Source organism: Phalaenopsis equestris, unplaced genomic scaffold, assembly GCF_001263595.1.
Source record: "Phalaenopsis equestris unplaced genomic scaffold, ASM126359v1 Scaffold000998, whole genome shotgun sequence".
Lineage (NCBI taxonomy): Eukaryota > Viridiplantae > Streptophyta > Magnoliopsida > Asparagales > Orchidaceae > Phalaenopsis > Phalaenopsis equestris.
The window spans coordinates 366,331-388,638 of NW_018165437.1; the positions used below are offsets into that span (position 1 = coordinate 366,331).

The 22,308-nt window shown below is 34.6% G+C and overlaps 1 protein-coding gene across 6 annotated transcripts in view; it reads left to right on the forward strand.

Moving 5' to 3' along the window:
- LOC110032664 (RNA pseudouridine synthase 4, mitochondrial) overlaps positions 1–18,979 on the forward strand; it is a 66,923-nt gene extending 47,944 nt beyond the window's left edge. The window contains exons 6-11 of one of the 6 annotated variants that reach the window (XM_020736361.1): positions 5,803–5,916; positions 6,035–6,136; positions 17,345–17,450; positions 17,643–17,689; positions 17,792–18,109; positions 18,664–18,979. In XM_020736361.1, coding sequence (XP_020592020.1) covers positions 5,803–5,916; positions 6,035–6,136; positions 17,345–17,450; positions 17,643–17,689; positions 17,792–18,109; positions 18,664–18,702 — 726 coding nt within the window. In that variant the 3' untranslated portion in view covers positions 18,703–18,979. Of the gene's footprint in view, positions 1–5,802; positions 5,917–6,034; positions 6,137–17,344; positions 17,451–17,642; positions 17,690–17,791; positions 18,418–18,663 lie in introns of those variants that run through there. The other 5 variants (XM_020736364.1, XM_020736363.1, XM_020736365.1 and 2 more) reach the window with 5 other exon arrangements.
- Positions 18,980–22,308: the final 3,329 nt, after the last annotated feature.

A 22,308-nucleotide genomic window follows, 5' to 3' on the forward strand; every position in this document is an offset into this window, starting at 1 on the left:
ATGAAATTTGCAAGTTTCAAACACTCCCTATATTGGAGAATTGATAATTAACAAGCAGAGATGAAATTGTAGAGTAAGAATAGTTCTACACTTCCTCAAACAAAACCACATTTTTTTGTTCACATCAACTATTATTAATGAAGGTTATACTAAGATGTGCAAAATAAAATACATTTTCCTCAAATCAAAATATACCTCAAGTGTAAGATATTTTTCTCCCTAGTCTCTACTGCTTCTTGCAACTACGGTTTCTGAGGAACAGAGGAAGGAACGAAGGGCTTCAGTTCAAATCGATAGAGGACGACTCGATTCTGTGCTTGTGCAAATCAAAAGGCATGGTCAAAGATGAGGGAGAATCTGCTTGTTCTTACCTGAGGCTGTTGTCGTTCTCAGATTTTGTGTGCCAAGGCCAAGTAGTGGAGAGACGAGTGTCGCGCCTTCGCAGAGCGGTGGGAAGACGAAAATCAACGTCGAGTTGTGGGGAAGGGGGATCGAGGCTTCAAGGCTTCAACTTTTCAAGCAATGTTGCAGCGCTTCAGGGCCCGAACGATCGAGCGAGAGAGGAGACAGACAGAAAGGAACGGGAGGAAATAATTTGCCCAACACAGGTTCAAGACGTGGGCTGTGGGGTCGATCTCGCAACCGCATCTATTAAAGAAATTGAAATTGTGTTTTTCATCAAGCATTTTGAACGCACGAAACAAACAGCGCAACAGCTTTTTCAAAACACCCCACGCCTATAAGCTGCCCCAAACGGGCCCCAAGTCCTTATGCTTTCCTACTAAGCATAGACATATTCAAATTTTAAATCTTCCTGTCTTAGGTGAGATATAAGTCCTTATGTTTTTCTGTCAAGCATAGACGCTTTCAAATTTTAAATATTTCCATCTTAGGTGGGATTTAATTTCTTATGCTTTTCTGTCGAGCGTAGACATTTTTAAATCTTAATAATTTTCGTCATAGGTGGGATGTAAGTCCTTATGCTTTCCTATCGAACAAAAACATTCTAATTCCTAAATCTTTTTGTTTTAGGTTGGATGTGAGTCTGTGCTTTTCTCCTAAGATAAGTATTTTTTATATTTCTTTTAACAATTTTCAGGTTGAGTGATATACTCTAGTGCTGTGCTTCTTGATCCAGTCATCTTGTTCACCTTTTAGATTGGATGTGAATCTAGAAGGTTTTCCGTCCTAATTTGTTCAGATAAATCCAAAAATTCTCAGTGGATCCCAAAACTATAATCTCGAAATATCCAAATGCAAATCTTCTCATTGATTGTTTCGGTCAACATCAATGTGTGTGTTGTACTTTGAACAGTTTACCATACATATTAGGGGTCCATTTATTGACCTCATTTTTGGGTCACATGCAACTTCCAGGTTATATGAAGCTTTCAAAAAGTTCACAGCATCTCTGAACCCTAAAACCAACACACTTGCCTCTTTCTAGTCTGGCTTGGCCACTCCAGGTCTGGGACGTGACCACACCCCCAATGCTATGTCAGTGATCCGTGATCTTTCTCCACAGATTCTCATCCCAACTGTCTATTTGATCGGATGGCTGAAAAAATCCAACAACTATCGACGATTGCGGAAACCACAGGAGTAATCCAGATCGTCAATCTCCCATCTGAACGATGACCTAGGATAGCCGCCGCCTCCTATAAAAGGTGGTTGTTCGTTCTTGTCGAGGTGCTCTGTGTGCTCGATACGCTGTGCTTGCTAGTAGGAAGTGAAGGAATCCAGTGGTGAAGCAATCAAAGCTAAGTTCTCTAGTTAGCTGCCGCTTTGTAAATATTTCCTCCCAATCCTTTTCCTTTTAAGTTAAGTGTTTAATTTAAGCATTTAATTTCAGGATTTTAAAAATCTAGTTTATGTTAATTCAGTAGCCTTGGATTAGGCTTGGGTTTGAGTTTGAGTCTGGTCGACCCGAACCCGACCTAATCCTATTGCCTAAAATGTTTTAACCCTAACCCTTAAGCCTATTCCAGGTCTGACCCAACCTAGACTTGACCCAGCTCAGATCTAGCCCAACCTAACCCAAACCCTAAAACCTATCCCTAGTCTGAATCAACCCAGACCTGACCCAGCTTAGACCCGACCCAACTCAGGTCTAGCCCAACCTAACCCAAACCCTAAAACCTACCCCAGACTTAACCGAACCTAAACTTGACACAACTCAGATATAGCTCAACCTAACGCAAACTCTAAAACCTAACCTAGACCTGATCTAACCTAGACCCAACCCAGATCAGGTCTAGTCCGACCTAATCCAAATATGTTGAAATACTCCGAAACCACTCAAGTTACCCAAAAATACCCCGAAGGCACTCAAATGACCCAAACACTCTAAAATCACTCAAATGATCTGAAACACTCTAAACTCACTCAAATGACTCAAAATAACCTGAAACCACAAATGAACTTAAACAACTCGAGATCACCCGAATGATGAAACACCCTGAAATCACCCAAATGACCTAAACCACCCCGAAATCTTCCAAATGACTTGAAATAACCTGAGTTACCCAAAATAAAATGGTTTTTGGGCTATTAATATATTTTCTTATGTTGTTTCATGTGTGTGCTTCAAATCAATAATAACAAAAATACATAAAATAAAAAGGGAGGAAAACATCTTGCAAAGTGGTTTTTCTCTGCAAACATAAAAAATATTAATCAAAACTTAGAGATATCTTGATTTCTCAATCATGGCCGACACATGAATTAAACATTGAACCCTTAATAAACGTCTAAAATACACAAAGAGAAAGAACGAGAATCAACCTTAGAGAGGACCGACATGAACTTTATGTTAGCTAACTTAGACACAAAACTTGTGGACATTTAGCTATCTCAGGTTAGTCCAAGTATATAAGTCTAGGTATCCTAGCTAGCTCTAAGGACTATGACCTATAAAACAAACAAACTTACCCCCTGAAGCTAGAGGGAATTCTCTATAAGGATTTAACCCATGGTTACAGATGAAATTATATCAGACTACTTCGAAACTATGAATCCTTTGACCTACGACATGTAAGGAGGAATTTTGGTTATGAGGTTGGTCATAGTGGACCGATACCAATGTGTCCGAGACGACGGAAAGTTGTGGGCATCTTGACCGGGTACTTTATTCCCAACCTCTAGGTTAGTCCATCTATTTTTTAAAGTTTAGGATTTCATTTTTCATCTAAAACTCTTATTTACCCAATTCTATTCTTGATTATTTGTCAGTCAATCAAGTGTTCTCGATTAATCTCTGGACCTAACCCGATCAATTTAAGTTTTCTAAATTACTTCCCATCAAGTATAGTTTTCTATCTAGGCCGTTATTTTATAAGTCCCATCAATTTAAATTCCTCTCTTCTAAAGCTTAATTTTGAACAGTTTGGTTTATCGTATTAATCAAGAGTTTTCTTTAGGGTCTATGATCCTAGAGATGTAATTAACTGTGAGAACTTGCTCTTATAGGAAACGAGGTTCCCAAAATTAAATCTTGTCTTACATTTGTGAGATAAAAAATCTGGTACCGCAGACCCATAAAGATTTCCTTATTCGTATGATTAGGTCTATTCTGAGGTAATATTGCTATTATTTGGGGTAATGTATTATTCATTGAATGTTGTATCGATCATTCGGATAAAAGTCTTCCAAGTTCTATGGTGGCCACGTAAAAAAAAAAACCCACCAATCTCTTTCCCCTCATAGTTCTTCCCTATTGTTAGGGGATCGAGATATGCCAAATTTGCTATAATCTAACCTTCTTTCTATTATGTGAGATATGAGCATGTGTTTGGTTTTTTGTGCTCTTTAATTTTTATGCTCTTAATTTCTAGAACTGAATTTTTGGCACTTTCTAGTTTTTGAAATTTGCATGATTATTGCTACATCATATCTGAATTAGAAACTTTATCTACTAAGATATTCTAGATCATATGAACATATGTAAATTATATATTTATTTTCTAGTCTCCTTCAAGGAGGCCTATCTTTTTCATACAAATCCAGGTTTCTAGTCAGCTTAAAATGAACTAGCAACTTTTTTCTCTGATACCGGATTTAACCCTACCTATATTAGGAAAAGCAAATATAATTACTGGAAGAAAATATAAGGTTACGATCAACCACATTTGAAAGGGAAAACACAACAAACATGACACATAAACTTACTTTAGGGCAGACCCTTGGTGAAGGTTAGAGGGCTTGATGAACTAGCGACATGGTAGGGAAGTGGTTTCCGGGCTGTGGATGAGGAGAGACAACGATTATGGGTGATTGGAACAACAGGGTAGGAAGGGACGACTGCCCAAACATTAACAGTTGGTTGTTTGTTGTTTTAGGTGGCTGGACAGCAAGAAAATAGCAAGCGGAGGCATTCTTGCAATGGAAGCAAGTTGGAATGAGGGGAAACAGTTGTTCGGGTGGTTGGAACAGCAGAAAATAGCCTGAACTGCTTTTTCAAGGCGGCAACAACAAGTGGGAATGATGGCGGCAGTGGCAGTGAAGGCGTGCGACCATGGGGCTGCTAAAGGAGGACTTTCTAGGGGCTGCGACAGTGAGAATGATGGTTGGACGACGACGAACTGCAGGAAGATAAAAATGAGAGTGCTGTTGGGGCAGATATAGCGAGGAAGAAGGCACATTAGTGAGGTGAGATGGATGTGGGAAGGGTTATGGAAGATAATCGCTATATGGAAACCAATATACCGGTAGTTGTCCTGATACAAAACACATGAAAGACTCCCTTCTAAACCCTAATACAATACATATAGGAAATTTCTAAAAAGGAATGAAGTATAATAGGAAATAAAACATAAGGAAAAATGTTTTTGTTTGGCGCCTCCCACAATAGCTGTTCCCGCGGTAATGTAGCAACTACAGTACCGCAGAAATTTTGAGCGGTAAGCTCCCTCGTCAATCTCTCTACTTGTGGCAATCATGGTAGTGTGAATGTACTTGGATGTTGTTAAAAACAATATTCAATTAGTTTTCGTGCAGAAAATTCACTAACACTCATAGATTCTTTATACAATTCATGAATAGAATCTACAAGTAATTAGGTAAATCTGGGGGCGATTTTGTAATGACACCAAAGAGATTAAAATTAATTTAGCAATGATGAGATTTAACAAAACCCAGGGCAATTTTTTCATAGAAAAAAATGCTTTAAAGGTTAGATAGGGGCGAAATAAGAAACAAACGCCATGCTTAATTAAATTGTAACAGCAAATGTGGTGAATTGTATTGCATTTATTATGCTTTTTTTGTTTTAGCAACATAGCTTCAAAACTTTGAAGCAAGAGCTTGGCTAGGTCTCTTTAAAATAGCTTGCTTCCCTAAAGTTTCACTATAATTATGTACGATGAAAAAGTTGAAATTAAATAAATGTGAAATGAAAATATGTTGATGAATTCCAAGCTGATATAAACAACTTTGTCCATCCTGTTTTGTCGATCCGCACAAATATCTTCATTATTAGATCTTAAATAGTTTCTGTCTGGATTTGGATTTTTAGTACTTGAGCTCCATACAATCCATCGCCAATACCTCTACCTAATGTTATTAACATGCTGCAGCCTTGGGGTTTTTCTTATTAGCTACTTCGTTTTTCAATAAGTATAGTAGATAAGGCATGAAAAAGAAAGCCATCTTCTTTTTTCTTTTCCTTTTTCTTATAAAATTCTTTAACAATGCAACTAAACATTATAATGGCTGGTAGATGTCAATATTGCTCATTATTCATGATAGCTAATAATGACATTTTCTATAAGTCTTGCATGGTAATAAGCCTTTGGATAATATCAGGTGCACAGGCTCGATAGAGACTGTAGTGGTCTTTTGATTCTTGGAAGAACCCAAATTAGCACTTCTATCTTGCATTCGATCTTCCGTGAAAAGACTTCTAGAACTTTGAAGGAAGTAAGTCTTGTCATGCTTACAAGCAACATTACCCAAAAAAAATGTTGATTTTTAGAATTTTTATCACTTTCTTTGGACTAAGAGAATTGTTTCTGTTGCATGAAATTTTTTCCTTAAGAACATCAAGGATGTTCCTCGATTGTTACAAAGGAAATACTGGGCACTTGTTGTTGGTACCCCAAAACATTCCTCAGGATTGCTATCTGCACCAGTAGGAAAGGTTGGATTTTTATTCATCTATTTTATGTTGCCCCATAAATGAGACCCTTGTAGTTGTCTCAGCATTTACTGACCAGGTGAAGGCAGAAATCAGGATTTTCTTCGGTACACAATTCATCCCGTGCTTTGCAAATTTTTGTTGAGATTATATAAAAACTAATATTTTTTTTCCTTTCATGTTTTTTATATCAAGTCCCTTAAATAGTGTGATTACTTGAAATGTGATATTCCTCTTGTATGTTTATTGTATTAATAATTTTTTACTCAATAAGTTTTTAGGTTATACACAAGATTTAAAGTAGTAACCTTAGAATAAAAATAAAGTATTTCTTTTTTTTTGGGATAAAGTTATGTTTAAATATGTACATGTACTTTTTATAAATTCATATTTTTGGGTGATTTCAAGTTAAAATTTAAAATTGCTTTGGGTTTAAAATAATCATTTTTAAAGTTTTTACAAATTGTAGTCTCAACAAGATGCATGAATGTGTGTGTGTCCTTGAAAAGGTGTGTGAAGAGAAGATTTTTGGCTTATGCATCAACTACTAGAGAGTAGAAAAGCGTGAGTGTTGTTGTTGGCTAATAATATTGGGAAGCTGGAGCTATGTGCGTCTTTAAGTGAAAAAAATGAAGGTGTAGCAAGAGGTATTAATTAATAGAGAAAAAGACACCATGGTAAATTCTTGACTGGCGTCTGCCACTTTTCTCTGTGGTATGATTCGATTTTAGGTGTGAATAGGTGGAAAGAGGTGTGTAGGGATAATTTAGGGTGGGAAAGAAAAATTTTCGGTGGAGATAGGGTTGGGTATGGGTGGATGCTAGAAACCCTATGATAGGTCTAAAATTAGGCTAGCTTTGATACCAAATATTGCTAGAGTTAACCTAAACCACAATAGAAAAATCAAATATTATTAGGGAAGCAAATAGGTGGTTACAACTAAAAACACTTGGAAGGAAAAATTCAACACACACGACACACAAAAGCATGTTAGGGCGGATGTCAGTGACGGTGGTGTTGATTAAATGACTTGGCAAGGTGGTGGTAAGGTTGGGAAAAAGATTTTCAGGCAGAAACAACAGGAAAGCAAGGGGCGACAACCCAAATAGTATTGGTTTACTGTTTGGGATGGCTGGTTTGCAGGAAAACAACAAAGGGGAGGTGTTGCAGTAATGGTAGTAATCTGGAGTGAGGGAAACAACAAACCGGGTGGTTGGAACAATAGAAAATAATCGGGAATGGTTGTTTCTGGGCTGCGATAGCGAGCGGGAATGATGGCGGCAACAGCGAGCGGAATGATGGCGGCAACAACGGTGTAGGCTTGGGATTGCAGGACAACCAAAAGAGGAATGTCCTGGGGTGGCGACAACGTGGAGGTTGGCAACGAGGAACTATAGGTAAAACAACAACAAGATTGCAATCAAGGTGACTGCAGCGAGGAGGAAGGTGTCATAGTGAAGAAAGATGGATGCAGAAAGGGATATGGATGATAATCACCATCTGGAATCCACAATGATGAGCTTGTTAATTGTATTGATCTCAAGCATAGTTTTTCTTGCAAAACCATCATGGCTTGCCTACGTAACCACTTTTACTTCTCCAATTGAAAGTTATATATGGCTCAACAAATTAAAACACCACACACATGAAAAATTCTTTTGTTGGCGCATGCTACATGATGCTATCCCTACATGCTCATGGCTCGTTCACAGAAGCCTAACCGAGGATCATAATTTATCTTAGGGATGCTCGGTTATTGAGGACATAACACATATTCTATCTAACCGCTTGTTTTTTACGGTTAAAGAGGTGTTGGTGAAAGAGGGAATCAAAATCCCCTCCTTTACTAATTACGACGATGCCATCAATCAACTTCACAAGTTCCTGAAAAGAATGATCGCTGATGCTTGCTCTTTTTGCTATATGGTCCATTGTTGTTGGAGGGCACAAAATGCTTTGCGCCACACCCACCAAGTATATGGTACCCCAGCAATCATTGCACCCATGATTCTTGATCCGTTCATGTTGACATAGCTTAACTTATTTCGGGGGTAATGGGATACTAGCCAACCCGCCACGTTGGTCTTTCCGCAATTCTGGTATCCTCCCCCTCTCGAATAGCTCAAGGTTAATGTCGACGGAGTCCTTCCCTCTGATGCTGCCGACAATGGCCTTATTGTTCATAACGAATGGGTATGTGCATCACGGCTTCAAGTCACTATTTTGAGCATTGGAACAGTACCAAAGTGGAGCTACAAGCCATAAATCTCTCCAACATGTTTGCCAACCGTGAATGTTCGAATGGGAGAAGATCATTATTGAGGGAGATAATGAACATCATGTACTTTTTGAGTTCTACCATGAAACGAGAGGTTTGGCACCACCAACCTTTGGAAGCACCTGATCTTTCCTTTCTTTTGAACTTTAGGAAAGTTTTATTTTTCTATACACCACGCAAATGTGATAGGACGGCTCATTTTTGTGCTAAGCTTGCTCTTAGAGGCTCTTTCGTTTTGGTGCAAGTAGAGGAATTTAGTGAACTCTTTTCCATGCTTGCAGAAGACAGATCACACTTTTGTATAACATATATACATACATGCATAGTTTTTGTACCTTTTTGATATATTAACATAATATGCACATTTCAAAGAAATCAAATACAGATGAAGGACCACATAAAACCTTAGGATACAACCCTCGAAGTGAAGAAGACACGTCGACCATTATTCCGATACAAAACAGGAAAAACTAAACCTAAAATCTCAGGAATATAAATATATAATAAGAGGATAACTATGAGTGGACCAAGAGGACTGACCAACTCCTCGGACAGGAGAAAATCTAGACTAGTTCGGTCCCATGCGAATTAGCGGGTTGCGACTTCATTTGTCGGATTCCTGCATTGGGAGCAGAGGCGCTCTTGAGTTTTTCATATGCATGTGTAATCTTATGAGTATACTTGTAAGCAATTATTTTAATGAACATGTCCATTAATTCAATAAGAATAATAACATCAGTAAAATCAGTATTGTCAACTCAAATTTGTTTTTCCGTAATATGGGTTGGTATCCGATGATATGTCGAAATTTCTAAATACAGTGTCGTAGCAATATATCATATAATAACCCGTTGAAAGATATTCTTCTTAATTCATATGATTGTCTCTTCTGGGTTGATGGGGCATCTTCACAGCAGTTTTCTTCAGGCTCATTTTGAGCTCATTACTGGAGTACACTACATGGAATTTACAATTCTCTTTTAATTGGGAAAATCTTTATTTAACTGACTAATTCAATATATCGACAAAATTAAATAATTTTCTTTCCTCGAATAGGATTCCCTGCATTTGAATATTATCACACATAATAATTTCATGAAAAGTATTTTCTACTCGCTAACTAAACAATAAGCCTATGAAATTTAAAATCATCTGAATAAATGCCCTTTAAGTTGATTTAAATAAATAAAAAAAATTTTCTGAATTTAAATAAAAATAATATAAATATTTTTTTTTAAAATACTAAATTTTCTCCCAAAACCTTCCTTATTTCTCTCTCATCTTTCCCTTTTTTTTTCCCTTGCTTTTCTTTTCTCTTCTTTTCTTTTTTCTTATGTTGTTCCATTTTGAGCTACCCGTTTTTGTCCCTTACTCTGGCCACAATGCTAGGGTCATGGATGCCTCAAAGCGTGCGAACGTACAATAAAGTGGGGAAAATAAATGTTCTATTGCATAATGAATCCTTTTACCGTAGATTCTTCACAAAGCCTTAAACAGAGTGCTTCCCGCATATTTCCCACAAATATCACCATGACAAAGGGGAAAAAATGAAGGAATGAAGGGGTAGTGCAAGTGATTTAAGCTATTAATATACGGATATCTCACTTAATCTTTTAAATCTCAGCAATTCAAAAAGTTATCCCGCCGCTACATGCACAATAAAGTGGAATTGCTTACATTATTAGATTTAATTAAATTATTATTTTGAACTTTATAAGTCAAAATATATCAGTGGGTTATATATAGTGCTAAATATCAATTTGATTGTTCCAAAATATAGAATTTTTTGAAAATAGTTTGAATGCATTCCAAGAGATCCTAAAAATTGCGTATATTTTAATATGATCAAAATTTTACTTGAATTAACTAAAATTAGGTATTACAATACTCTTCTTATAAAAAAAACTCGTCATCAAAATTTTTGAATAATTACTCAAATGGATGGTGGAATGTTTGCCTCATTTTATGTTCTCTTTCTCAAGTAGCTTCCTTCTTTGGTCTGTGCTTCCATTTTATTTTAAAATAAAAATTTGTATGTTTCTCAATCTCTTAACATCTCTTTCTAAGATTTTTTCCCTCTCTTTATTATATGTTAAATTTTTTTGTACCTCTATCCTCTTGTGGAATTCCTTGGCTCGAGTTTGAAACCTATTTTTTCAATATTTAAATGTGAAATACATCATGGATATTGGACATATCAATAGGTAATGCTAGCTTGCAAGCAACTTGACCCATCTTTTATATTATTGTAAGATGACTAATATATCTGGGGCTCAATTTGCATTTCGGACAAAATTTAGAAGTACCATTTTTCAGCCTAATCTTTAGAAACATGAAAGCATGTGCATCAAAACTTATTGCTTTATGCTTTGGATCATAATATTTATGTTGTCGATTCTTAATAACTTTTTTTTGTCTCTGATTAATCTAATTTTTTTTTTGTGGCTTCATCAACCAATTTAGAACCTAGCAATTTACGTTCTCCTATCTCAAATTCAACTCAATATAGTTCTATGCTTCTTGCCATATAGTGCTTTATTAAGAGTCATTTTAATACTAGATAGAAAACCATTATTATAGGTGAACTCAATTGTTGAAATATGATCCCTCAACTACCTCCATAAGTGAAGAACACAAAACCTCAACTAATATTTTATACTTAATTTGTCCTTTTTGATTGTCCATCAGTTTGTGGATAAGCTATGCTAAGATGCACGTGCATAGACAAACATCTTTGAACGTCTTTTCATAACCTGAATGTGAATCTTTCATCTCTATCACAAATGATAATCCTTGGAACATCGTGCACTCTAATAGTTTTCTTGAACTATATTTTATCAACTTTTCTATTGAGTCTGTCAGCTTGATTGATAATAAATATGCTGATTTTGGTTACCTATCTATAATCACTTACATACTACCGTGACCTCCTCTAGATTTAGGAAATTGTATAACAAAATCAATCATGATTTCTCCCCATTTTCAGTCAAGTGTTAATAATGATTAAAGCAATCCAATAGATCTCTGATGTTCAACTTTTAAAATCTGACAAGTTTGATTTTAAGATAATACTCAACAATATTTTTCTTCATACCTAGTCACCAAAACAACAATTTCAAATCTTTGTATATGTCTGTTCTAACTGGGTAAATTCTGTACTATGAATGATGAGCTTAATGTAAGATCTACTATCTTAAATCTCGACCAGTAAGTAGCAAAAATTGCAGCGAGTTTTTAATATCACAGTTCATCTACAATCATATTTTGCTTAGTTCCTGACCGAATTAGCTCAATAAGTTTTTGAAATTATTGTTAATTTTTGGGCTACCTTAATTCTATCTATTAAAATTGGTACGGTCAACTGATGTAAATATCAAATATCTTCTATTCTTTTGACCTTCAGTTGTAAGACATCAATTTCTTTAATCAATTATAGCTTTTGAGTAATAATCCAGCCTGCATAGCATATTGATTTACGACTCAAAGCATCCACAACTATAATTGCTTGAGCAGGACAATACTGTATACCAAATCATAATATTTGATATGCTCTAGCCATCTCATTTGTCTCAAATTTAGTTATTTTTGTTTGAAAATATATTATAGGCTCTATTGATCAGCAAATACTTCACACTTCACCCCATATAGGTAATGTCTCCAGATTTTAAGAGCGAATATCATAAAAACCAACTTCAGATCATGTGACAAATAATTTCTCTCATGCGCTTCAATTGTCTTGATGCAGAGGCTCTTACTCTTCTGTTTTGCATTAAAACACAGTCTAAATATCTCAATGACGCGTATGAATCCCTATGTTCCCGATGGGATGGCTAATATTGGTGCAGTAGTCAATTGCTTCTTCAATTCTTGAAAATTGTGCCCACATTTTTTAGTTTACTCAAGCTTGAAAACATTCTCAGAGCTTGGATAATGACTTATTTTTTTAGGAAAATTCTTTAACAAAACTCCTGCAATATTCAGCTAAATCAAGAAAATTGTATATGTTTGTAACATTCTTATGTGTAGTCAATTCTACAATAGCTTTCACCTTTTGAGGATCTATTGAGATTTCTTGTCTACCAATGATACGCCTCAAGAATGCAATGTTTCACAACAAAAAAATTGTTTTTAAAAAAAATTGCAAATAATTGATCATGTTTTAGCAACTTTATAACTATTCTCAGATACTTAGCATGATCATCATCAATTGAATCTATCAAAATATCATCAATAAAAATAATAACTAAGTGATCCACATAAGGCTCGAATATTCAATTCATTAGATCTATAAAAATTGCAATGATACTTATGAAACTATAAACAATTAAAAATTCATAATGATCATATTTGGTCTCAAAAGCGTTTTTGATTATCTTTGTCTCTTTGACTGACTTGATGATATCTCGATCTTAGATAAATCTTAAAAAATATAATAGCGACCTCCAATTGATTAAACAAATTGTCTATCCCAAACAGAGATATTTTTTCTTCATTTTTACATTATTCAATTCTCTACAACCACTGCATAATCACATATATTTATTTTTCTTCTTGAAAAATGATGCAGGAGCACTCCAAGAAGAGTTCTAGGCCTAATAAATCATTTATCTATCAATTCTTGCAATTAAAACTTTGATTTCTGTAATTCTTTCGGAGTCATCCTATATAAATTTAAAAATTACAAATGTTATTGATTGCATATCTTTAACAAAATTAACTTTCTCGTTTTGGCAGCAAAACTGACAATTCCTCACAAAATATGTCATAAAATTATGCAACCACTTAAATGCTCTTTAATCTGTGCATAATCTAGTTCAATTCTTCTAATTTTGCTAAAAGTACTAGTTCACTACTTTGCAAGTACTTTCCAACTTTTATTGCATCGATCAAAGAAGATAGTACTTTCATATCATAGGAGAAATAAAATGACCTCTCACTAGGCAAATTAAACATCACTTTCATTTTCCAGCATTTAGTCGTAACAAAATATTTTACTAACTAATTTATACTTAGTATAACATCAAAAATTTGAATTAGTATTATGATCAATTTTGTTAGCAGCTTTTTATCAGAATTATTAACATGCACTTAAGATTTTTTTTTGTATAGAAACTATTTTCGAATAGTATGATAATATATAATGTAGGATCAAAGTGCAGTATCAACATATAAGTTGACAAAAAATTTTTCAGAAATAAAAGATTGTGGTGCACCCAAATCAAATAAAACTTGTCAAGCTGATCTAGAATCAGAAGTATATATGTAACAACTTCTTTAGATCCTTTAGCTTCCTGTGGGGTAAGTGCAGTAACCACGGTCTCACTGGGTTCTCATTTTGGCACTCTGGTCTCTCCTTTTGCTTGAACTGAAGACATTTCCAAAAATTGTGTCTTGTTTGACTAGCCACCTTCCAAAAGCTTTTTGGGTTGTCTTTCTTCTCTTTTCTTTTTCAACGGACAGTCCAATTGACAATGTCATATTTATCCACATCTGTAGCATTTTCTTGAATCGACCAAGTACTGTCCAAAATAATTTTTCCCACTTCTGACAAATTTATTTTTCTAGTTGGATCAGCTTCTGCTTACCTTCTAATTTAAATATCTTTTTATTTTAAGGTTATTTCTCTTGCCAAAATCTTTTCTTTGATTGCTTGTGGTTGCCACCATTGACTGAAGAAGTTTTGCTCCTTTCAATTTTTCTAGTTCTTTCAACCAACACTAAATATTCTTGAAGTCAGAAGGAGTCCATGCCAATCTCAACAGTTCTTGAATGTTTAATAATCGGTGACATTTTTTGTTGTGGGTGCCGATATAATGAGGCACATAACTGAAAAGAGAAGTGATTTTTTTTTTATATTGTTTAATTGTCTTGGACTTTTGAGTCAAATTAAAAAAAACTATATTGCTGTGCTAATCTGGCTGTAGGTGGAATATACAAATCCTTGAAAGAACTTATAAAATTATCCACTAAGTTTGTGGTAGAGGTGTCAGCCCAAATTTCTGTCTATGTTGTGTCTGCCATCACTTATCTATCTCCCCTTCTAACATGAAAGTGCCTTGCATTACTTTCCTGTTCTATGGACAAATCACATCATCAATAATCTTCTTGATTTTCGTTAGCCAATCCTCAACAACTATAGGGTCATTGACACCCTTGAATGCAGATGCCTTTAATGTTTAAAAGATCCTCAAATGCAGATCAACTTTTGCACCATATTCAAATTCAGGCGCAATGCTTGTAGATCTTTTAATAGCTGTCATTTTATTAACCATTTGAGATATTAGCTGGACAATGCCCTACAACTCGATGGTTCTTGTTTCTTCATTTGTCTTGTTATGAATATCAATTATATTTGAATTATTTTTAGGTTCCATTTCTCGATCTGCATTTTGGCCTAGAAGGTTGACTCTCAATTTTCCTCAGTTCTTTCAAACACTCCTCAAGCATCTTTATATGTTGCATAATTTGTTATTCAATACAATTTATTAAATAATAATTTTGTCATGCATACATTATTCCTCAATTAATATGGGTTACCTTCCTCACATCCAATCAGTATTGATCAATTCATATTTTAATTCAATTCCTACTTTTAAATCCAAACACACTTTCATCATTACTTTCATTCAAACTCACTCTGATATCATTTTCTATCACCCCAGCTAACCCCTCTTATAAACAGTGATACAATAGAGATGGGTGACTCTGTCAGACACAATTTTCACCAACACTAGTTCAGAGTTGCACAAATCACGACTTAGTAAATTACGAATTAGTCTCACTCAATTGTCGTAAATATAATGTAGCAATCATAAAAGAAATTGATTTCTCATTCTTCTTATGCATTAGACTTTACTACATATATATAATAGTGAAATGTCTCAAAATTAGGAATCCCAGTAAATAGGAAATAGTGGAAAAAAAGATATATTAAAAAGTAAACACAATTATTGAAATATATTTTGAAGGAAGGAAATAAATTCCTTCCTAGTCAGGAATGTTGACTAGCACATTCCCACGCTCCTCTTTAAAATGAGTTGTATATATTGTACAAATTGAGCTTGGAATTTAAGTCATCATGATTGACTCTTGGGAATGCTTTGATGAGAATATTAATAATCTAAAGTCTTGTGAGAATCTAGCTGAACTATTCCATTATTAACTTTTTCTGAGATGAAATCATCACAACCAATCTCGATATATTTTGTTCTGTCTTGATGTAGAAATTTTTTGGCTATAGTAACAGTGATACAATAGAGCTACTACTACTAAAATTGCATTTAATGTATTCAAATTTAGTTCTGCTCAAACAAAGGCCTTTATACTCCACTGTAGACCTCCACATGCAATGAAAATGGTAACATAATGTTGAATCAATGAAATAGAGGTGTATCCATAGTGGTTTTGCAAAGTTAGATAAGCAGTGAGATTTTTTCAATATTCAGAGTAGTGTTGAGTGGTTCCAATGATTTCTAATTGTTGGCTAAAATGAACTTATTTTATTAGATCAAATTAGTTTTGGTTTTAACTATTATGAAATAAGCAAGAAATTATAATTTTTACAAGCTTTCCTTTTTCAAATAAAACCTTGCTGTCAAGAATGCTTTTACATTCTTCAATTAACCGTAGTACCTAACTTGATATGATTGGCTATCATCTCTTTTCAGTTTAAAATTTTATTTGCAACTATTCATTCATACTTTTGATATTTTATTATAATTAAAGTTTGCACACCTATGTGATTCATGTTAGATGTTGATTATTTTTTTTAATGCATTTATTTTTAAATTATTTTAAATTTTACTTTAAAATGTTGCAGAAAATGAATATCTAAATGTGCGAATAAACCTCATGAACCTAGTGTTAAAATCTACAAGTCACTTTGGCCTAGTGGTTGAGAACTTTTTCTTTCAACCAAAATATCTTGGATTCAGGGCCTTGCATATACGGGGTTGTATACGTTTAGGGGTGTGTGAAAAAATAGAAAAATCTAGTCTTAAAATCTTGCTTTATGCATGGTTAACTCAATTTTGGGTTTGAAAATTATAGGTAATAATTAATATTTACTGTATGAAATTATGCTGATTAGTAAGCTAATACTTCATTTATTAATAATTAGTATATAAATAATATAATTATTCGTATAATTAACCTGTTAACAATTTGGTTCTTCAATAATTCATATAACAATCTATAATTAGGATTTTAAGTTTCTATTATAGTAATCTTGTAATAGTATGTATTTCCTTCATTAAAACTCAACGACTTCGGTGTTAAAAAATGTTTATTGAAATACTTCAAAATTTCCTAATATTTTTTAAAAATCTTAGTAGCTAGTTAGACCAAACAACCGTCCACTTTATTTTACTATTTCACGTCACAGATTCACAACATAAGATAATAGAAAGCAACACAATATGGTACAACATAGGACACCTCATTTAGCAAAATTTATGTGTGTTATCCTTTGTAATTAGAATTGCATTGTACAGAAAATAATGTAGCTTTTTTATAATTTGTTAAATTTTACAGTTCATTCCCTTTAAATAGAATCACATTGTACAGAAAATGCTGTAGCTTTTATTTCAGTCAGGGGTTTTTTTTAACCATTTAAATTTGAGCATTTTCACGATGGAGACGTAATCAAAATCTGCATTTCGCCCATGTTTATTCTGTCTAGGATTATTTTATGTATCTTCTGCTCAAACTGCAAGCTGAAAAGATGAATGACATTCAACATAAGCCACGTGTTAATCTATCGTTATTCTCAAATATCTAATTACTGGATTTATCCAAGCTCCATTAGCTGTGTTCTATTCAATCTGTTAACGGTTACTTCTGCTACTGCTCCATCCTTTGTTTTGTTATGTATGTGCGGTTTCAAGGAAGTTTTTGAACCGGATTTTTGTTAAGTAGATTCACCAATAAATCAGGTTATTCTGGAAGATGGAAAGTCAGAAAGAATCACTGTGATAAAGGAGAGGCCTGCATCCTCGCAACATGCTTTAACGGAGTATAAAGTGATAAAAACATCCAACGGTCAGTCAAAATAATATTTTGCATCATTTAAGATCTTATAAGTTTTTGTGAGAAACGGTATGTTTGTTTTCAACAAACATGAGCATGTTATACGTAGTGTTTCATCTGACAGGCCAATCAGTTTGAAACTGTAAAGTCACTACTGTCAGATTTATTGATTTTTACTCTTCAACTTTTCATTACCATTTGCAGGCTATACTTGGCTGGAGCTATGCCCTCTAACTGGTAGAAAACACCAGGTACGTCAAAACTGAAACAGAAGATTTTCTTGTGCATTTTAGATGGTTTTTTCCGAAGGCTAATTGTTCCTCTACCTTTTTTCCCAACTTGAACAAACTAAGCTACGAGTCCACTGTGCTGAAGTTCTCAAAACGCCTATAGTTGGTGATTACAAGTATGGCTGGCATGCACACAAGAAATGGGAGCTTATTGTAGAAGCTAGAACTTCAAAGCTCCCCAAAGAAAAACATCCTTTTGGTCTCGACTTCGAAAGTGGAAGCATATCTGAGAAGCAGCCTCGCTTGCATCTTCACTGCCACCAGTTGATCCTGCCAAACATCGCCGAAGCAGGCCGGCATCTGGAGCCATCATCGGCAACAAAGCTTAACCTGGCAGAACTTGATATGCTTGACTTGGTAGCTCCTCTACCTCCATATATGGTACTGAGTTGGAACATTCTCAGCTTTTAGTCATTATTATGTGAATTTTATTCTCTCTTTCTATCTTATTCGTTTCAGCTGGATCATTATGTGGTAAATGGTTAAAATTCCGATCCTTGTGGCTGTGGTAAAAGCTGCAGTAGCAGCAGATTTTAGTCTATGGCTGTGGCCTTCAGGCCCACAATTTTCTTTTTCTGCCTTTTTTTAGCGAGGATTAAGTGATCATGTTTTTAAATAACAATTCAATTTGTTAATAGAAGCATCATTTATTTCAAATTCTCATGAATTCGGTGTTAGGAATCCTAATTTTTTATTTGTTATTGTTGGGGGTTGTTTAAGATGTTGAGCCTATTCGCAAATTACTTTTAACAATTATGTAATCCTTCTTCAACCAAGTAATCTTAGGTCTACACCTTTGCTTCATAATTTTTTTACTCTAATTATCAACTTTTCTGATTAGTGCTTTTTCTATCCTTTAGTCTATATGTTCATACACCCAAAAATTTGATAGATCAAGTTAGACTTGCCAACCGGCGAAATCAATTCATGGGCAGGTTCATGACAAATCGAGTTATACCAACTCACAAAGGTAATCAACGGGCCAATTCGAACTCGATCCACGTAGGTGCCAAATCGTTAGGCACAACATCCACAAGTCACAACAGCTCTTCATAGCAGCATGAAAAGTCTAGCAAAGATATAACTATGAGCTCTTCTGAGAACTGGCTCGAGCCCTACACACGAATTCAATGAATTTGGTAACTTGCTTGCTCATTGACTCATCATATTGTGCAAATATCGAGTGTGACATTACCATTTAGTATGCACCATAAGATATGCCTTGGTGTCGAACATTATCATCGATTTTGTAATCTTTCCCTTTATATATTTGATTGGGATACCCATTACAGATAAGTAGGGATTACCGGTAAAAAATCATTGCAATCTATACAATAAAGAGATTATACTAGTAATAATATGTGCATAGCCTTAGTTTTCGTCACACTTTCTAACTCTTAACTTATAACCCATTTTCTCTTCTCTTTATGTCCCTAGTTCTCATATAAGTGATGTGTCTGCCCAGACATGTTTTGATCTAACATATGTTTAGGTGCAATGAGCATGGATATGCCACAATTTAGAAGAGGATCCTAGATTTGTTGACTATAATAACGTAGAACCTTCAATAAAAATAGATGACACAATAGAGTTCATAACTCAACAACTCATTGATATTGAGAACAAGGTAAATTGAATGATAAGAGAGGTCATGGAGCAACTTCCAAAGGTTTCTCCTCGAGTCCAACTACCCACTGGATCATCTAACATGTCTCTATGGAGAAGACAATTTGTGACCCCGATAGAGCGGCGTGATAACGGTGAAACTTACTATTTGGACAGTGAGTCCTCCACCTCATTCCAAAAAGGAGGCATAAACATAAAGGCGGAGAGGAAGTCTTAGTTGGAGAACACCTTCCAAGAAATCTTGGGCACGAAACAACATGCAAAATTCAAAATCTCATCCTTTGTTGAATCAAGGCAATACGTTGTTGACCTCGTTTTTGGTAAAGTTTCTTACTCTTCTTATAGCCCAGGATCTAGCCTTAAGGTTTCCTACCGACTATCTTAGAGGACTAGCATTGGGTCCAATACCAATTAGAAATTCAAGCCACTTCTTGACTCCTCACAGTTACATGTCATCTGTCCTAAATCCTCAATGTTTAGTTGAGTCGACTAAAATCAGCATGACGAAGCTCGAGTCAAGTACCCATAGGATCTGAAACCAAAAGAAACCTATTGCAACCTCCACGCGTGTTCGATGCACGAATACCACAATTCACGCATCGATGCACATAATTATCGAAATCCACATCACCGCGCCCGTAGAAGACTCAGGATTAATCAAACTCGAATTAATTGCTGGAACGATCGATCACAAGCTAGAATTTTAAAGAAATTTGAATTTGACGAGTTTTCAACCCGACCATCGACAAAGTCGTCCGAGCGACCCCAGATGATGATACGAACCGCGTTGGTGCTTCCGGTACGTCAAATTTAGCTAGGGAGGACACTCATTTCGATATAGTCTCGTGCAGGAGCAAAAGTGCGTGAAACGTGGGATTTTAGTTTATATATATATATCACTTTAGGATTTCCTCTAACATAATCATTCATTAAATTTTTATTCCTTATTTTTATCTAATTTTTTCTTCTTAATCATCTGATTGCCTCTAAAAGTTATATTATCATATTTATTTACATTCTTATGCATAATAGAACTAATACATAATCATCTATTTAGACGTTTATTGAATGATAATTGATTGTCCAGTCTAAATACTGAATTGTACAGAAAATAAAGTTTTAGTAAGGTGTGGTTGGAATGTCATTACAGGAGAAAATAAGAGGAATTTCATTTCTAGAGTCCATAATCCAGTCAAGCCTAGCTTTGGGTATTACTTTGACTTGCCTGGAATATGAATATCCAAGTGTTCTTCTTGGGGAGAAAAAAGAAAATAAAAATAGCAATAATAAAAAAAAAACTTTCAAGTTTTTTAATTATTGAATATGAAATTGTCCTTTAGAAATACATGCCTTAGAGTTGGGAGAAGGAGGAGTAGAGAGAGAGTTGGAAGACATTCGTAAATTCTCACCAGATAGGTCGGAAAAAAATCCTTAGACCCTCAAGGTCCCTTTATTCATCATTGAGCCTCCTATTTATAGGAGGTCTTCTTGTACAATTAAAGAAAGGAGAAAATGATTATGGAAACCATCCTTAATGGAATCAATGTGTTGATTTCATACTATATTTATATTACAATTTGAATTTGAGTGTGTCGATAATAAGTTGGTAGACATGTTTTGGTTCGTCGATCTAAGCGACGGGCCTAGTGGAGGTCGTTTTTGCCAAGGTACGTGCAGTCAATCGACCGGTTGTGTTCGACCGACTTTTAAAGAGCTTCAGCGATTTGGACAACAGATAGACCCGTCGACTAGATTCACCGATGGTGGATCTTTCAGATAGTCGGTCCAGTCCATGTTTCTTGAATTAAATGCCTCAATCATTGTGCCATCATTTTAGCCATTTGATTGCTTTAAGATTTGTGCCGACAATATTGGTGTGTACATTAATAGAAATTTTAAAAATAATATTTTTCATTCACCAGTTTTGTATGTGAATTATCATAATTGGATGGTTTATGGAGCAAGAAGTTCATCCTAATTCTTAATTACATTCAATTAAATGTTAGATAATCACATCTCATCATTTTCTATGGAGTCTATTGTATCTACAAACAATTGAACGGCCCTTTTGGTTACTCATGAGAATAAACGTACATATTTACAAAAATTATTTTATATGGATCTTGAGTGCAGTGTCCGATCCTGACCGTAAATCAGGTGATTTACGGCTAGGATGTATTTCGGTGGGCCTCACCTAAATTTAAAAAAAAAACTAAAATAATCATGACCGTAGATCACTGTGATCTACGGTCAGGATCGGACACCGCATGCAGAGATGCATGCGGTGTCCGTATGCAATAATTTCTCCTTGGACAGCCGTTGTTTTTGATGTATTGTAAAGCTGTTGTGGGAAAATTAATAATTTTTAAAAATTATTCTACTTAATTTTTAAATAGATTATAATTTTCTCATATAAAAGGCAACCATTCAACTCGAGTCCGACCTAAAATTGATTTGGAATCATTTGATTTGGTTACAAGATGAGCAAATTTTGTTATACTTTCGGGGCCATCTCGGATCACTTTTATTTTTTATTTTTTATTTTTATTTTATTTTAGTAATATTTTAATTTGAATTGATATATTTGATTAAGGTATAATTATTTTTAAAAAATATTCAAAACGTTCCTAAAATTTTTTGAGACCTTTTAAAATTATTTTTATATGATTTTAAATAATAAGAAATAAAACTCTTTCTAAATCAAAGTTTATCAAATTTTCAATTAATCCTCTATCTAAATTTACATCTCTACTCCTGCACCGCTCTCATCTTTTCAAAAAGAAAAACAACAACCCTCAAAATATGTTATAGAATAATTTATTGCTTTTCATGCGAGCATATTAATGAGAGTGTCTAAATAACTTTTACAAAATAAGAGGATGAATATGTTCAATAGTTTTGATGGTAGCTAGAAAATTTGCGGCGGTAGAGTAATAGGATGTCGTCTCATATTG